The sequence below is a fragment of the Hylobates moloch genome, unplaced genomic scaffold (assembly GCF_009828535.3).
Source record: "Hylobates moloch isolate HMO894 unplaced genomic scaffold, HMol_V3 SCAFFOLD_1, whole genome shotgun sequence".
NCBI lineage: Eukaryota > Metazoa > Chordata > Mammalia > Primates > Hylobatidae > Hylobates > Hylobates moloch.
In genome coordinates, this window is record NW_026652276.1 from 93,312,148 (window position 1) to 93,329,901 (window position 17,754).

The window sequence follows — 17,754 nt, forward strand, 5'->3', positions numbered from 1 at the left end:
GCTGTCCCCAGTAACTAGCATCTGGGGAAAGGCTCTGTCCTGCACAGACCATACTCACCCAACTGGCATCGGGCCTTTTCTCTGCCAGAGTCCGAACAAAATCCGTGCCCTGTGGTAAGCAGATTGAGACATGAAGACGGCCTTCAGTGTAGCCCCCAGCAGGACTGGCTGGCAGATGCGCCGAGGAGCCTCCCCCCGTCCCGTCCGTGAAGCGCCAGGAGCTTACGCGGCTGGGATCCAGGAGCTGCTCTATCTGCCGGTCCTTCCTGCTGTTTTCCTCCTCCAGGCGCCGGAGCTTCGTTCTCATCAGGTCCACGTCGCTCTTCTGCATGTGCAATGACTGAAGAAAAGAAGGGCCATGCACAGCCATCCACACGCCGCTGCGCACACGCCACACACACGTCCCCGCACACACAGCCACACACACGCCAATGCGCACACGCCGCACACACGTCCCCGCACACACAGCCAAGCACACGCCAATGCACACACGCCGCACACACGTCCCCGCGCACGCAGCCACGCACATGCCAATGCGCACATGCCGCACACAGGTCCCTAAGTGCACAGCCAAGCACACGCCGCTGCGCACACGCCACACACACGTCCCCGCGTACATAGCCATGCACACACCACTGCACACACGCCGCACACAGCCACGCACACCACACCGTGCACAGGCCCAGGGAAGCACTGCGCTGGGGGATTTGGAAAGCTTCCTGGCTCCCACTCAGGGCTCTGTGTGTGGTGGATGGGGGGAGATCTGGATGTCACGTGAGGGCACCGGAGGGCACGCCTGGCATTTAGTGGGTGGGGACGTGGAAGGCTGGATAGGCAGGAAGCCCCCGACAGAGAAGAACTGTCCCACCCAAGATACTAACGGCACCCGTGCTGAGAAATCCCGTCCCACGGAATGCACGCCTAAACGAATGCCGCCAACACCAGGGCTGGAGGGTGCCTCACCACGCGTTTTCTCCCATGACCACACAAGAAAGTCCGTTTTGTTGGCATTTTTATCAATAAAACTCATCCAAGGCTAATATGCATTTCAAATGCTCATCCTCAGCTACAGCTCAGGTGGAAGGCAATGCTTCCCAATCTTTATATGTGGATAAATTCTTTACCGATTTGTGGTGACGTGAGTGGGTACAAAAAAGACTGTGTAGTCGGGGCCAGGCACGGTGGCTTACCCCTGTGATCCCAGCACTTTAAGAGGCCAAGGTGGGCGGAACACGAGTTCAGGAGTTCGAGACCAGCCTGGCCAGCATGGTGAAACCCCATCACTACAAAAAATACAAAAAATTAGGCGTGGTGGCACGTGCCTGTAATCCCAGCTACTTGGGAGGCTGAGGCTTGAATCTGGGAGGGGGAGGGTGCAGTAAGCCAAGACTGCGCCATTGCACTCCAGCCTAGATGAGAGCAAGACTCTGTCTCAAAAAAAAAAAGACTGTGTAGTGGATTTCTTACAAAACTAAGTTTATTCAATCTCTACAACTATCCTGTACTTTGAAATTATCTTCTTCCTACTATTTTCGTGGTATAAAGTCCAGGAAAGAAACAGCGTGTAGGCTGGGCTGTGCCGCAGCTCACCAGCTCCCAGCCTCAGCCTGCATCTAACCGCCAGCCATCCTCACACACGGCCTTCTCCTTGCAAAAGACTGTGGCATTCCAGAGACCGGACCTCTGGGCAAAAGACAATCTGGAACGCACACCCTGCGAGGGCGGCTCGGCACTTCAGCCACATCCACAGCTGGCAAGATCGTTGCAGACAAACCCACAGATTCAGGAGGCATAATGGCAAGCCGGTACTCAGCTTGTGAAGTAAATTAGCGAAGGCCCAGCTATCAAGGAAGAGGGAGCTCTAGTAACGGGACTGCCGCTTCCAAAAGCGTGAAGTAGATTCACTCCTCCCAATTCCTCCTGTCAGTAACACTGAACACCTGCACTCCACGTGTAATGCAACCTAAGACTGGAAAGGTGGAGAAGGAGGCGGATGGGCCGGGAGCCCGGGGGCCAGCCATCGACACGGCAGGGAACTCCTTCAGTTTTCTTTCTGCCTCATCTGAGCTGGATGCTGGAGAAACCAACAGCCTAAAAAAGCCAATGGGTGCAGACAATAAAAGCCCACGCAAAGCCTCTTCTCTCCAGCCAGAGGACAGGGAGAGGAGCAGACCGACAAGGCAGAAACTGACATGCAGGAACCGCTCTACCCCAGGCAGACCATGGAAAACAGCACAGTCCTCCCCACAGCACAGGCTGCGTGGGGAGCCAAGACACTCACCCTTGCCCGGCTGCACCCAGGCCCCTCCCCTCCCGCACTGGCGGGGCTCCAGAGGAGGCCGTGCAGAGTCAGGACCATCATTACCTGGCGGCAACAAGGCCATCCCTGCATCAGCAAAGGCTGAGCAGGAGCAGTACAGGTGGCCCTTCCCTCCCAGCTAGGGCGGCGTCAGCAGAGGCTGAGTGAGGGTCCTGAACTCCCGCCCTGCCCAGTGGGAATGAGGAGCCCTGCCCGGTGCAGGTGTCGATGATGGCTGAGTGGGAACTGGACCTCCACCCTCGCGGGTGGTAACGAGGCGGTGCCCCCTTGACCCACAGGGCAGTGTGAGAGGAGGCCTCCCACAGCACAGGAGTGAGCAAGAGTCGGAGTCTCGCAACGAAACACTCAGAGTGTCCTGGTTTCAAGGAAATCACTTTTTATACTAAGAACCAAGAATAGCTCAACCTGAATGAAGAAAAACAAGCCACAACGTCAACACTGAGATGGCCTGGACATTAGAATCCCACCACAGACAGGGCAGCCACCACAAAGATACGCCAGTGACCGATGACAGGCACACTTGAAACAAGTGAAGAGGCAGGGTGGGCGTCTCAGCGAAGACCAAGACAGAAGGAGCCGTACAGAGATTTCAGAACTGAACAGAGACAGTGAGGTTACACCCGACAAACAACGGGCTCAGCTGCAGGATGCAGAGGCCGGCAGAAGCATCCATGAGCTCGAGGACAGAATAGTGAAGCTACCCAGTCTTCACGAGGGAAGACGGAGGGGAGAACACTCAACAGAGACCAGGGACCTGAGCAGCCGCAACCAAAGAGGGCAAAGCTAAAAAAACAGCTCGAGACTCGATGGCTGAAAACGTCCCAGATTCGACAAACCTACAGATTCAAGAGACTGAGAAAATCCCAAACGAGATAATCCCCCCAATCCACACCGAGTTCATTCAGCGCAGTCTTCCAACTGGAATGAGGATCCCCTCTATAACATCCCCGCCACCTGTGCTCAAAATCTCCACGGCCAGGGCACGCACTTGCTCCTCAGGAGTGCGGCCACTGTCAGACAGCTCTTGTGGTTAGAGGGTTCTTCTCACACAGCCTCAAGTCTGACTGTTCTCTCTGGCCAACAGAGAAGGCGCTGTCTTTTGTACAATGGCCTACAGCAGGTTCCCCAGTTTCTTCCCAGCTCCCCAGGGGAAACGGCTTCCAGATCCTCTTCCGTGCTCTGGGGATGAGGCTGCCAATGCCCTATTGCCCTCTGGTGCCCCAACTGAACGCAGTGTCTCAGACACACATCAACTGGTGGAGACAGTAGATCTATAAACAGACTAAAATTATGGAAGGAAATGAACACAGATGATTTCTCCAGGGACAAACATTTACGGATACTGAAAGCCAGTGTGATGGTCACGGTGCTGGTGGCAGTGACAATGACGATACAGCTCAATGCAGTTCATGCTTTCATGAATAGGAGAGGCGAGAGGCCATGGGGTAATATAGAGTCTTGGCCTTGGGAGGTAGGTGACCTTGAATCTTGGTTCTGCTACTGATTAACCTTGGACAGACCACTGACATCGCTGAGTCTCAAGTTCATCAGCAGACGGTGGTTGTAACAAGTGGCCCTGCCTGTCCCACAGAGCTTCTGTAGAGGGCAACTGAGATAGGGTATGTGAGATGTCTTGATAACATAAAGCATGGCATGCAGGGAAGGTTACTGATAACTCTACCAGTGACCTTATCACAGTACCCAATCTCAGGACACAGGCGACCCTGAAGTTACTCTAGTCCTCATCCAGTCTTCCCCATCATGCTGGAGAAGCAGAGCACGGATGGAACATGAGCTCTGCTGCCTTTTATGTGCTGGTGCTACGGCCTTTAACCAGGGACACCAGCTCCTAGGGCACTACGCCACGGCTCAAACTCAGGTTCAACCCTAACGCTCCCGCTCTTCCCATCTGGGCACCTCCCAGCACAGGCACTGCTGTTCTAATACATTGTTATAGGAAGCTTTCATCGTTTCAAATCAATACAGAACAAACCGAAATACTACCTTCTTTAACTCAATAATCTCGTCATACATATCTTCTTTTTCTCTGTAGACAGGAGTCCCAGGGACATGACCTAGAGAAAGATAAACAAATCTTTTCAAAGACTATCTAAAAAGTAGAAAGAATTCTTGGCTATACTTTAAGGAAAACCTGGAAGTTAATAACATTTCCTTTTAAAAAAGAAGAAAATAAAAAAGCAAAAATAATTCTATGTTTTCTAGCCTGATCATGATACTTTCCCAAGTAGCAAGAAAACCAGAAATGGTAGATATAGAGAGATGAAGCAAAAAGTAAATAAATAAAGATGTGAAGACCGAGTTTAATGACAGTGAAAGGATGAAAGAAGGGACTCACGGAAGGAGGAGGGGCATGTTCAGATTTCAATAGCAAAACAAACAAATACCAAACACAAAAAATGCACAGAGCATCTCAACACCCATTCCAATGTAAAAAGTCAGGCTTACTTTGGTTTTAATGATACTAGTATATTAAACATCTAAATTTCAGCCTAAAAGATAACTCCTAACCAGTAAAAGCAGGAAGGTAATCAACTCCTGGAGTGCAGTGAGGAGGTTTTCAATACACCCTGGAGGCTGTTCTTCCTTAAGGAGGATAGGTGGGAAACACGTGGATAAAGGGAGAGGCCGGGCACGGTGGCTTATGCCTGTAATCCCAGGACTTTGGGAGGCCAAGGTGGGAGGATCACTTGAGTCCAGGAATTTGAGACCAGCCTGGACAACATAGCGAGATCCCGTCTCTAAAAACAAAAGAGACTAGACAGGAACATAAACACAGAAACAAGCTGATTCTCTCTGCTGCAACTTGGACTTTTCATCATTATTTATTTATTAGTATTTGTTCCTAATATCATTTACTCAATGAATAAATTTAAGCAAGCCTCTATGTTTAGGGAGGGAGGTACAAATGACACCTGGCGAGACGTTCCTGCACCCACGAGGAAAGCTACCTTCTGGGGCAGGCGGGTTTTCGTGAGTCACTGCTCCCACGACCTCCCAAAACCTCCCAGTGATGGAGCTCACGCACAAAGCCAGAGATCCTGCTCTGACGAAGGACGCCTCCAGCCCAGAGACTGTCCTTTCCTTTCTGTTCTTCCTTGGCCTCAGCCTCGCCACCATCAGCATGCTCACCGTTGCTGGCAGAGCGCCTGAGATGTGGCCTCTTCACTCTGAAGGCGTCTGTCAGACAGTCGGGAGTGCCGCCGGGGACGCCAGTCCACGCATGCTCCCAAGTGAGGGGGGAGTTCAGGGCCTGGGTCAGACTTCCTGGTTTGAATGTGCATGGGTTTAGTATGACAGATACAAGCACACACAGTGGGAGGTTTTGTTTCTAATCAACTTTCCTGGATTGAAGAAAGCTTAATTACTGGTACACACTAGCCGTCAGTGTTGTGCTGGTAAATGGTTAACAACCAGCTCCCAAATATAAATTAATAAAGTCCTGATTACAGTATTTGCCTATTTCCACAGTACAAACATTTCTACCATGTCTAATATCAGGTTGCCAGCATGACACTGACCAGCCCACCAAACTCCTAAGACTATAACAGTTGGCTCTGGCAAGACAACTCACCACTCCCATGCAGAGACCACCCGGGGCAAGGGAGGCTAAAGCGCCACTTGGCGAAACCACATTTATGCAAGACATAAAACTATGATGTGTATATTTGATGTCTTCGAGAAAATTAAAGACAATGTAATTCAAACAAGGAATATTAAAAACTCCATCTCAAATCACTCCCTGAAATTTCTCCAACTCTTCTCTCGAGCAGGAAGGGCCTCCAGTGCGACAACCACATACCTGGCTTTGCAGTTCCCAGCCACAGCTTCTGCGGGGTCAGGGACGCTCGGCCGCCCAGAGGCATGCTCCCTGCCGTCCTGAGGGACCTCCAGGAGGCCACTTTTCTCGGCTTAGAGAAATAAGGTGACTCTAGAAAAGCCAACACGTGGATTCAGAGGTGCCGGATAGCAACACGTGAGCTCAACACATGAGCTTCAGAAAGACAGAAATAGGAAAACAGAACATCCACGAGGGCGGTGACTCTAGTCAAACATTCCGGCAAAAATGAAAAAAGAGTTACTTTACCTATATACTGACATTTCTCCTTTAACTTTTATTATAAAGAAATAGTATAATGGGAGCCGGGCACGGTGGCTCACACCTGTAATCCCAGCACTTTGGGAGGCTGAGGCGGGAGGATCACGAGGTCAGGAGATCGAGACCATCCTGGCTAACACGGTGAAACCTCGTCTCTACTGAAAATACAAAACATTAGCCAGGCGTGGTGGCGGGCGCCTGTGGTCCCACCTACTTGGGAGGCTGAGGCAGAAGAATGGTGTGAACCCAGGAGGAGGAGTTTGTAGTGAGCCGAGATCGCGTCACTGCACTCCAGCCTGGGCAATAGAGCGAGATTCCGTCTCAAAAAAAAAAAAAAAAAAGAAATAGTATAATGGGGACAAGCATGGTGGCTCATGCCTGTAATACCAATACCCTGGGAGGCTAAGGCAAGATGATCGCTTGAGGCCAGGAATTCAAGACCAGCCTGGGCAACACGACAAGACCCTGCCTCTACAAAAAATCTAAAAATTAGCTGGGTGTGGTGGCTCACACCTGTGGTCCCAGCTACTCAAGGGGGCTGAGGCAGGAGGATCTCTTGAGCCCAGGAGGTCGAGGCTACAGTGAGCTATGATCACGCCGCTGCATTCCAGCCTGGGTAACAGGCTTTTCTTTCTCAAAAGAAAAGAAAAGAAAAGAAAACAAAACAAAACAAAAGAATGGGAAGAATATAATGGGAAATATATGAATTCTACCAACATTTATTATAGTATTTAATTTCTCATCCCCAATTTTTAGAGATATGTATATGTTTTTACATCGTCACAATCATAGTGAACATATAATTTTGTATCCTTTTTAACAATGTAAATCTTTTTTAATGTCACTACATAGTGACATAGCAATATTTAGAACTTAATATGTAAAATGTCTAAAACAAATGAGAAAAATTATACTTTTTCAGGGCATTCTTGATTTTGCATGAAAGTAAGGGAAATGTTTTAAAATTCTTTATCCGAGATTTTACTTCTTTAAGTATAAAAAAAATAATAAACGTATGCAAAAACTAAAGCACTCTTAAAACATTCTTATATATCTTAAATTGCAAAATTTACGTCAGTAGATTCTGAAAATTTAAGTCTAATATGTTCAAAATGTTTAAATTTCTAAGTTTTTCCCATGGTTTCATAATTTATGGGAAATCTGCCACTGTAACTTTGAATGAGGGAATAAAGACGCAGGGATCCTGACGCATCTTCACTCACCCCAGGACCACAGAACCTCGCCTCCGAGATATTCTCAAGTTCTTTCAAAACGTAAAGATTTAAGTTGTCATTTACACAAGTAAATGAGTGAGTAGAAAAAAGCCCCACACATTACATTTCCCTCCTAAGAGTGTGTGGGCTTATCGGCGAGTAGGAAGGGTTCCTCAGGAAAGCATAAAAGCGGGGATAAAAGCGTGGATAAAAGCGGGGAGGGAAGAAGAGAGGAAGGAGACAGGGTGGTGGAGAGATGCCAGCGTTTGATACTGCCCGGAAAACGACAAACTCGGAAAGCACGAAAACATCATCGCCTGCCTTGCCCTCCTCGCAGAGTGACTAGGACGATGAAAAGCCTCGGAATGCGGTGGAAGCTGCAAACCTACAAGCAGGCTGACCAGGCCTTCAAGAAAAACACTTGCTGAGTGAACAGGACAGACATGGTCCCTACATTCATGACACCGGAAACCTGGAGAAAAACAGGTCCCGAGTGTGAGTCAGGAGGCACCCCCGGTCCTGGCCTCTTACGTTTTATCAATTCTCAATTTTCTCCATGGAAGGAGAGAAAGGACATCAAAAATCCAAATTGCTAGGTGATTTCCTTCTAGTGTTTATACTGATTTGTAACATATAACATGCATTCTTTTCTTTGCAGGGATTTACCTTTCTAATTACGTTTTCCTTGGGCTAGTAGCAAAGTTTGTTTATATTCTCTGAGTGCATCATATACTTGACTCAACCTTTGAAATATATGATAAGTGTATATAAAACAGACACACATCTACAGATGGCACAGCCAGGGAAGGCCACAGGCTTTGGGGTAGCACAGGACGCTGGCCTAGGATTTACAGGGTCATGAACACGTTCGTACGCACAAGGTCGGCACACGGGCTGCTGTACAAGAGAGCAGCATTAGAGACAGAGGGGCCTCGGGGCCACCTGGACTAAGCCCACCTCTGCAGCACCCTCCCGGACAGGCAGGGTGGCAAACGCTGCCCTCCTCCTGCTGAGGGTGAGGAAGAACAGAACCCTGGCAGCAAAACAAGCCCAAGGACGATCCAAAGGGGGAAAATCGTCCCACCAACTACACCTTCTCAGTAGCTTCGACTCTTAGGAACAAATCCCAGGTCAAAAATCCTTTAACTCTGGCAGCATTCAGAAGAGGTAAGCCTTTGAGAAAGCAAGGAAAAAAAAAAAAAAAAGGCCTAGAGGCATTGTCAGGGGGAGACTGGGGAGTTGGTGGCAGCCTCAGCCCTGGGAAAGCGCTCGTCACCCTGGCACCAGCAGGGACTCCACGTGCTCCTGAGACCCCAGCGTGAACCCCAACATGAAAGGGGGAGACTCCAGCGCGAACTGGGAGGGAGACCCCAGCGGGAACGGGGCCAACTGGCTGAGGCGTCAGTTCTCAGCTACCTAAATGTACAAAGCAAATACCCTTCATTCTCTCCAGGACACCAGGGAACGTGGGCGTGAGAGGGAAGGCAGGCCTGCTCATACTTACTTGGCGATGTGGGTGGAGGTTTGTGGAAAGCTTTCCTTTTTGCTTTCTGAAAGAAAGAAGAAATGGCGTAAGGCTTGCTGAGCTCCCACAGTGGTGCGTCACAAGACCCTGCCACGTTCAGAAAGGGCCAGGGGTCGTGTAAGAGCAGCAAGAGGATGTGAGTTCACGGGGACATAAGGAGGGTCCAGGCACAGGACACACAGGGCCCAACGCAGACCCCAGAAAAATGCACTTACGTCAGTGCTCAGGGCTGGGCTGTCAGAGCACAAGTTCCAATTACAGAAAACCATCGGGCCCGGGCTCCTGATGTTCAGACTGAGGGTCCCACACAAATGGCGGATCTGCCCCCACCCAAACCGCCCGCACGGCCAGCTCAGGAGCCCAGCGCACCTCTGTCCACTCAGGTGGAGGTGCTGAGATGAATCCCTGCAGATAAGTCAACTGCAAAGCCCACTAAGGAAGAAGGCCCAGCAAAGGGAGACCCTGTCTGGAAGGTGGTCTCCTGTGACAACCACGATACAAAACACAGAATGGGGTCCAGATCTCACAGAACGGGGTCCAGATCTGGTTCCACCGCTTACTACGGGGTGAGCGTCCCATATCCGAAATGCTTGGGACCAAGAGTGTTTCAGATTTGCGAATATTTGCATCCATATAATGAAGTATCTTGGGGATGGGACCCAAGTCTAAACACAAAAGTCATTTATGTTTCATATATACCTTATACCCATAGTGCAAAAGTAATTTTATATTGTGTTTTTAATAACTTTGTGCATGAAACAAAGCTTGTGTGAAGTACTTAAGTGTGGAATTTCCCACTTGTGGCCTCATGGGGGTGCTCAAAAAGTTTCCATTTTTGGAGCATTTTGGATTTCAGATTAGAGACACTCAACCTGTCGTGCCGTGGCCTGGGGAAGATGCTGCCATGCTTCCAACCTTAACTTCCTCATCACCTTGCACTAGACCGAGCAGGTAAGGGTACAGCGGCCAGGTCTCCTCACTTCCCCTCCAGCAGAAACAGTGAGCCCCATGCTCTGCGCGGGGGGGGGGATTTTCCCCGGGGCTTGGTTTGGATCCCTCCTCCTCTGGGGAGCATCAGGAGAGCATCCCCCTGCCCTCTGTGACATGGAGGGAAAATCCTTAACTTTGCAGACAGAGGTCCCTGGAGGGAGACAGTGGAGCTGAGGCTCCCCCTTGAGTCCACAGAGCAAACATGGAATCGAGATCTGCTGGCGCCAGGTTCGTTCTGCTGGCTGCAGTTTTGCTAGATCTGCGTCTGCAGTAAGAAAAGCTTTTTTTGCTCATACACGATTAAGAGCAATTGGCACGCTTCCTTTTCTACCCAGCACAGCTTGCCAAACAAACCCAAAGCCCAGGCCGGGGCCACAGTGTGCCACCGGGCCATCGGACACCGCTCCTGCCCCTCTCCCTTCCGAGCTGGAAGGCCAGGCAGCAGTTCAGCTTGGGATGGCGGCTGCCCAGGTCTGCCTTCTCCCATCGGGTCCTTCCGACGGCATTAGCAGGGGCTCTCCTCCTCCCCTCAAGTATCAGGATGAGGGCGTGGGGTACAGGGCAAAACCAGCTGCTAGCCAGGGACTAGCAATCTGCCTCACGTGAGCCCTGCTCAGGATTCACGTCCAGATAAAAGTCTTAAAGTTATCACCACAGATATTTAAACCTAACTAAGGGCTGGAAACTTTTCAAACACCCAGGAGCATTCGGAATATGCATTCCAGCTCTCGACACAGTATTGTGGAGAACGGCCTATTTTATGCATCTGAGTGCAGTCTGCAAGGGCAGCGCAACCAGCCCAGCGGCACTCACCGTCTCCACGTCAGAGTCAAAGGTGACTGCAGACAGACTGTCATCTCCCTGGAGGAAGAGAGGCAAACACTGTAACTCCACGGCACCTGCAGGGCTTCCGACCATCACGTTTACAAAAGCGAAAACAGCCCGTCCACAGCTGCTGAAACAGAAACTCCAGAAATCCAGCTCCGAGGCCACTCAGAACACTCCAGCTGGGCAGCAGCCAGTTCCTCAGTCTCATCAGAAGGAATGGGTGGGTGGGGGGAACAAAACACAAAATGCCGCCCAGAAGGCGTGCAAATGTCTGCAAATCTAGTAACATTATTTCCCACAGAATTGTGTCTTGACAAAGAAAACCAAAACCAGTTCTTGCTGAAAGCATTTCATTTTTACATAAATGTTCTCACTCTTATTCATCTTTACATCAAAGCACAACGAATCTGTGACTGTCTCCTGGGAAGAACTGGTGAGAGTCATCTTTTAAAAAGCAAACTCGGCCTGGGCAACATGGCGAGACACTGTCTCTACAAAAAAAATCTTAAAAATTTAAAAAATAAGCCAGGCTGTGGTTGCACACACCTGTAGTCCCAGCTACTCGGGAGTCTGAGGTGGGAGGATCACTTGAGCCCAGGAGGTTGAGGCTGCAGTGAGCCATAACCACGCCACTGCACTGCAGCCTGGGCAACAGAGCAAGACCCCAGCTCAAAAAAAAAAAAAAAAAAAAAAACCATGAAAACTAACAAAAACCAAAACATATGCATTACAATGAGAAGGTATTTGGGCCTATAAAGATTCTTGCCTTATTCCGGTGACTTTGTCCTGGTCCAGGGAATGAAATAAAACTTGCACTGTCTGATGTCAGCACTAGGATGGCAAAAAAAAAAAAAAAGAAGCTTTTTGAAGACAAAAATGTTTCTGTATTAACTCACTCACTCAAATTGAAATCCAAAAAGAGAAGCATAAAATGTTTAAAGTCACTCAGAAGATCATATGTGTGCTTTCCAATGCGGACACTGCAAGTTAGAGCTGAATGCCCCATTATGAACCAATAGTGCTACAGCTTGGGATGGAGGTGATGACATTTGTGCCACCTGTCCCTGGTATAGCTGAGTCCATGTAGTATCATAATGGTATGCTACTGCATTCTGAAAAGCAAACGTATTTTCTACAAGGTTAATAGTACATGAAGCGCCAATTTTGCTAGCAGTGTGAAACTGTAGAGACGGGGTTTCACCGTGTTAGCCAGGATGGTCTCGATCTCCTGACCTCGTTTTCTTTTTGCCATCCTAGTGCTGACGTCAGACAGTGCAAGTTTTATTTCATTCCCTGGACCAGGACAAAGTCACTGGAATAAGAAACTGTACTAGAAATACCTGGCTGCATGATAACCTGGATAAGGTGCAACTACAATGAGCCGGTTCCCCTGAACACAGGCAGGCCAGGGCATAAGTGCAGTGTGACTGCATTTCAAGGGGCAAAGGAAAGACGGTGCATTCCAAATAAATGGAACCTTTAAAAAAATCAGCCATTGACTGAAATTTTTTATATCATTTTTATATCACCTATTTAAGGTGACCTTTTAAGGCATAAACAGCATATGACAATTATAGAGAGAAGTTTTCCTTTAGCAAAGTGTATTAAAATTATGTACAAAATTGAGGAAGGGCAGGCCGGGAACTGGACACACAGGTTAGTGGGGGATCAGAAAAGCCAAATCAGCCCTGGGCATCGCAAGGACGTGCCTGCAGAGGACAGAGGGGAAACTGCAGAAAACTGTCTAGAAAAGCAGCAGCAACTTTCTCTGTAAACATCTGTCATTATTCCTTGCTGTGAATAAAATCTTGAAGACTTTTTGAATGACCTGAAATTCAACAAAGGAATGAGATTTTATGTATATTAAACAAAATGCATTGATCTCACCCACAACGGCTGCCCTCTCCACCACTCCCTTCCAGCTGTGCTGCCTCCAGCCTGCCGGTCATAGTGCAGGGAAGAGGTGAAACGCAGTCAGGACCGGAAATCACACAACAGCCCAAGGATCCACGACACCAGTCAGCAGAATACAACCATACACAGCACACACACACACGCACGCACGCACACTCACGCACGCACCTGAAATCAAACAGTCCAAGGATCCATGCCTCCAGTCAGCAGAATACAACCATACACAGCACACACACAACGCACACACGCACACACACTCACGCATGCACCTGAAATCACACAACAGTCCAAGGATCCATGCCTCCAGTCAGCAGAATACAACCATACACAGCATACACACACACAAACACGCACGCACACACACACATTCACACATGCACACACACGCATGCACCTGAAATCACACAACAGTCCAGTCAGCAGAATACAACCATACAGCACACACACACACATGCATGCACACACACAAAATGGCCAATCCGTTCCGCCTCCTTCAAGCACTATCTGAGGTTGCCACTTATTTCCACACTAGGTTAAGCTCATTCAGCCTGTGTCAGGGTGGCTATAACAGAAGAAATGGGGTGGCTTCACACTGAAATTAACTGTCTCAGTTTGGGAGGCTGGAAGTCCAGAATCAAGGTGTTGGCAGGGCCAAGCACCTAACAGACAGGACAGCGAGGCAGAAGATCAATGAACAGTTAGAAAGACTTGATCAGCAGACGCTAAAAACCTAACAGACATTTACAGAACACCCCACTCAACAACAGCAGAATACACATTCTACTCAAGTGTACATTAAACATAAAGCAGACCATAGGCCACAAAAAAGCCTCAATGAATTAAAAGAGAAAAGCATTCAAAGTATATTCTTCTACAATAAGGAAAACTAGAAATCAACAAAAGAAAGGAATTCACAAATGTATAGATTTTTTTTTTTGAGACAGAACCTCGCCCTGTCGCCCAGGTTGGAGTGCAGTTGTGCAATCTCAGCTCACTGCCACCTCCACCTCCCGGGTACAAGCGATTCTCCTGCCTCAGCCTCCTGAGTAGCTGGGAGTACAGGCGCTGCCACCACGCCTGGATAATTTTTGTATTTTTAGTAGAAATAGGGTTATATTCACTATGTTGGCCAGGCTGGTATCGAACTCCTGACCTCAGGTGATCCGCCCGCCTCAGCCTCCCAACATGCTGGGACTATAGGTGTGAGCCACTGTGCCTGGCCTGGATATTAAACAACAAATTCCTAAATAATTAATGGGTCTAAGATGAAATCACAAGGGAAATTTAAAAATATCTTAGATGAGTGAAAAATTTTTTTTTTTTTTTTGAGGCAGAGTCTTGCTCTGTTGCTCAGGCTGGGGTGCAATGGCACAATCTTGGCTCACCACAACCTCCGCCTCCCAGGTTAAAGCAATTCTCCTGCCTCAGCCTCCTGAGTAGCTGGGACTACAGGCATGCACCACCATGTCCGGCTAATTTTTTTTTGTATTTTTAGTAGAGATGGAGTTTCACTATGTTGGCCAGGCTGGTCTTGAACTCCTGACTTCGTGATCCACCCACCTCGCCTCCCAAAGTGCTGGGATTACAGGCGTGAGGTACTGTGCCCGGCTGATGAGTGAATTTTTTTTTTTTTTTTTTTTTTTTTCGGCTGATGAGTGAATTTTTTTTTTTTTTTTTTTTTTTGAGAAGGAGTCTTGCTCGTCGCCCAGGCTGGAGTGCAGTGGCGCAATCTCGGTTCACTACAAGCTCCGCCTCCCGGGTTCACGCCATTCTTCTGCCTCAACCTCCCAAGTAGCTGGGACTACAGGTGCCTGCCACCACACCTGGCTAATTTTTTGTATTTTTAGTAGAGACGGGGTTTCACCGTGTTAGCCAGGATGGTCTCCATCTCCTGACCTCGTGATCCGCCGGCCTCGGCCTCCCAAAGTGAGTGAATTTTAAAAATCAAAATTTATGGGATGTACCTAAAGCAGGGCTCAAAGAGAAACATACAGCTGTAAATGTCTATATTTTAAAAAGATCACATCAAATCAATAACCTAATCTTCCACCTTAAAAAACAAAAGCAGGGCCGGGTGTGGTGGCTCACGCCTGTAATCCCAGCACTGTGGGACTCAAAGCCCAGGAGTTCAAAACCAGCCTCGGCAACATGGAGAAACCCTGTACACACACACACACACACACACACACACTACAAAAAATTAGCTGGGCATCATGGCACATGTCTGTGGTCCCAACTACACAGGAGACTGAGGTGGGAGAATCACCTGGGTCCGGGAAGTTGAGGCTGCAGTGAGCCATGATCGCACCACTGCACTCCAGCCACAAAGAAACAAAAGCAGGCTGAGCACTGTGGCTTGTGCCTGTAATCCCAACACTTTGGGAGGCCGAGGAGGGAGGACTGCTTGAGCCCAGAAGTTCGAGACCAGCCTGGGTGACAGAGTAACACCCAGTGTTGATAAAAAATTTAAAAAATTTGCCAGGCATGGTGGCACATGCCTGTAGTCCCAGCTACTTGGGAGGCCGAGGCAGGAGGATCACTGAAGCCCAGGTGTATGAGGCTGCAGGGAGCTGTGATTGTGCCGCTGCTCTCTAGCGTGGACAACAGAGTGAGGTTCTGTCTCTGAAAAACAAAAACAAGTAATCAAAAACACAAAAGCCGTGTTTAGAGGGCAATTTGTAGCTGTAAATGCCTATATTTTTAAAAAAAGAAAGATCTCAAGGCAATAATCCAATAATCTAAACTTCCTCCTTCAGAACCAGGAGACAGAAAACTAAACTCCAAGGAAGTAAAAGAAAGGAATAAAAATTACAGTGAATAAATGAAATAGAGAATAGAAACAATAGAAAAATCAATGAAACCAAAAGTTGGTTCTTTGAAAAGATCAACAAAACTGACAAACCTTTAGCCAAGAAAAAAACCCAAAGACACGAAATTACAAAAATACAGGGGGGAAAAAAAAAAAAGAAGGGCCTCACTGCTGACCTTATAGAAATAAAGAAACACCCAGAACCACATGGTCTCGCTGGTGAAGTCTATCAAACATTTAAAGAGAAATTAACACCAATCCTTCACAAACCCTTCTAAAAAACAGAAAAGAAGGAAATGCTTCCCAATTAATTCTATGAGACCTATATTACCCTGATACCAAAAGCAGACCAAGAAATATCACAAGAAAAGAACACTATAGACCAACATTCTTTATGAATACAGTTGCAAAAATCCTCAACAAAATGCTAGTAGGCATGAAAAGAATTTTATATATATATATGTACCCTAATTGGTACTGGTATATATTTATGTGCACACACACACACACACACACACACACACACACCCAAAGACCAAGAATGAAAGATTGGTTTAACATACAAAAATCAGTCAATATTCCATATTAATAGAATGAAGAAAAAGAAACATATGATTTTCTCAAAAGATATAGAAGGTACATGTGACAAAATCTAATATTCATGATAAAGATATTCAATAATCTATGAAGAGAATTTCCTCAACCTAATAAGTGGCATCTACAAAAATCCAGTGCAACACAATATTTAGTGTGAGGAAGATGGAATGTTTCCCTTCTAATATCAGCAGCAAGACAAGGCTGTCCTTTCTCATCACTTCAATTCAAATTATACTTGAGTCTCTAGCCAGGATATTAATGTGAGAAAAGTAAATAAAAGGCATTCAGATTGAAAAGAAAGAAGTAAAACTACCTCTATTCACAGACAACATGATTTTATACATAGAAAATCCTAATGAATCTCCTAAAAAACTAGTAAACATAATAAATGAGTTCAGCAAGTTTGCAGGATATGAGATTCATAAAAAATATTATTGTATATATTAGCAGTAAATAAGCTGAAATGAAGTTAAGAAAATTCAATATACAATAACATCAAAAAGCATAAAATACTTAGGAATAAATTTAACAAAAGCATAGCCTTTGTACACTGAAAAATATAAACCATTGTTGAAAGAAATTAAAGATCTACATAGGGCCGGGAGCAGAGGCTCACGCCTGTAATCCCAGCACTTTGGGAGGCCGAGGCAGGTGGATCACCTGAGGTCAGGAGTTAGAGACCAGCCTGGCCAACATGGTGAAACCCCATCTCTACTAAAAATACAAAAATTAGCTGGGCGTGGTGGCAGGCGCCTGTAGTCCCAGCTACTCAGGAGGCTGAGGTATGAGAATCGCCTGAATCTGGGAGGCGGAGGTCGCAGTGATCTGAGATGGCACCACTGCACTCCAGCCTGGGTGGCAAAGCGAGACTCTTTTTTTCTTTTCTTTTTTCTTTTTTTTTTTTCTTGGAGATGGAGTCTTGCTCTGTTGCCAGGCTGGAGTGCAGTGGCAAGATCTTGGCTCACTGCAAGCTGCACCTCCTGGGTTCACACCATTCTCCTGCCTCAGCCTCCCAAGTAGATGGGACTACAGGCGCCCGCCACCACGCCCGGCTAATTTTTTGTATTTTTAGTAGAGACGGGGTTTCACTATGTTAGCCAGGATGGTCTCGATCTCCTGACCTCGTGATCCGCTGCCTCAGCCTCCCAAAGTGCTGGGATTACAGGCATGAGCCACCGTGCCCGGCCAAGAGGCTCCGTCTTAAAAAAATAAAAAAATAAAAAAAAAATGCGCGAATTATTTTTATAATCACAACAAGCAGTTCTGTTCTTAAAGATGAAGAAGGAGTAACTGAAGGCCAGTGTAGACAGGCAGGCCCTCCAGATGAGACTGGACTTGGTGCCCTGGGGAACAAGCAGGCAACTTCAGCTGCTCCAAGTTGGCCAGCAGCACCAAGCCCCTACTGCGGGTGCAGATGTACTGAGCCCTGTGGTCTCCTTA

At 47.7% G+C, this 17,754-nt stretch overlaps 1 protein-coding gene across 8 annotated transcripts in view; it reads right to left on the minus strand.

The window, feature by feature from the left end:
• Positions 1–17,754, minus strand: part of IQCE (IQ motif containing E) — a 54,228-nt gene that overhangs the window by 35,289 nt on the left and 1,185 nt on the right. For 2 of the 8 annotated variants that reach the window (XM_032755740.2, XM_032755739.2), the window contains exons 2-8: positions 10,980–11,027; positions 9,156–9,201; positions 6,141–6,269; positions 5,471–5,605; positions 4,325–4,395; positions 227–340; positions 59–109 (exon numbers count right to left, since the gene is read on the minus strand). In XM_032755740.2, coding sequence (XP_032611631.1) covers positions 59–109; positions 227–340; positions 4,325–4,395; positions 5,471–5,605; positions 6,141–6,269; positions 9,156–9,201; positions 10,980–11,027 — 594 coding nt within the window. The remainder of the gene's footprint in view (positions 1–58; positions 110–226; positions 341–4,324; positions 4,396–5,470; positions 5,606–6,140; positions 6,270–9,155; positions 9,202–10,979; positions 11,028–17,754) is intronic. The other 6 variants (XM_032755745.2, XM_058442187.1, XM_058442193.1 and 3 more) reach the window with 4 other exon arrangements.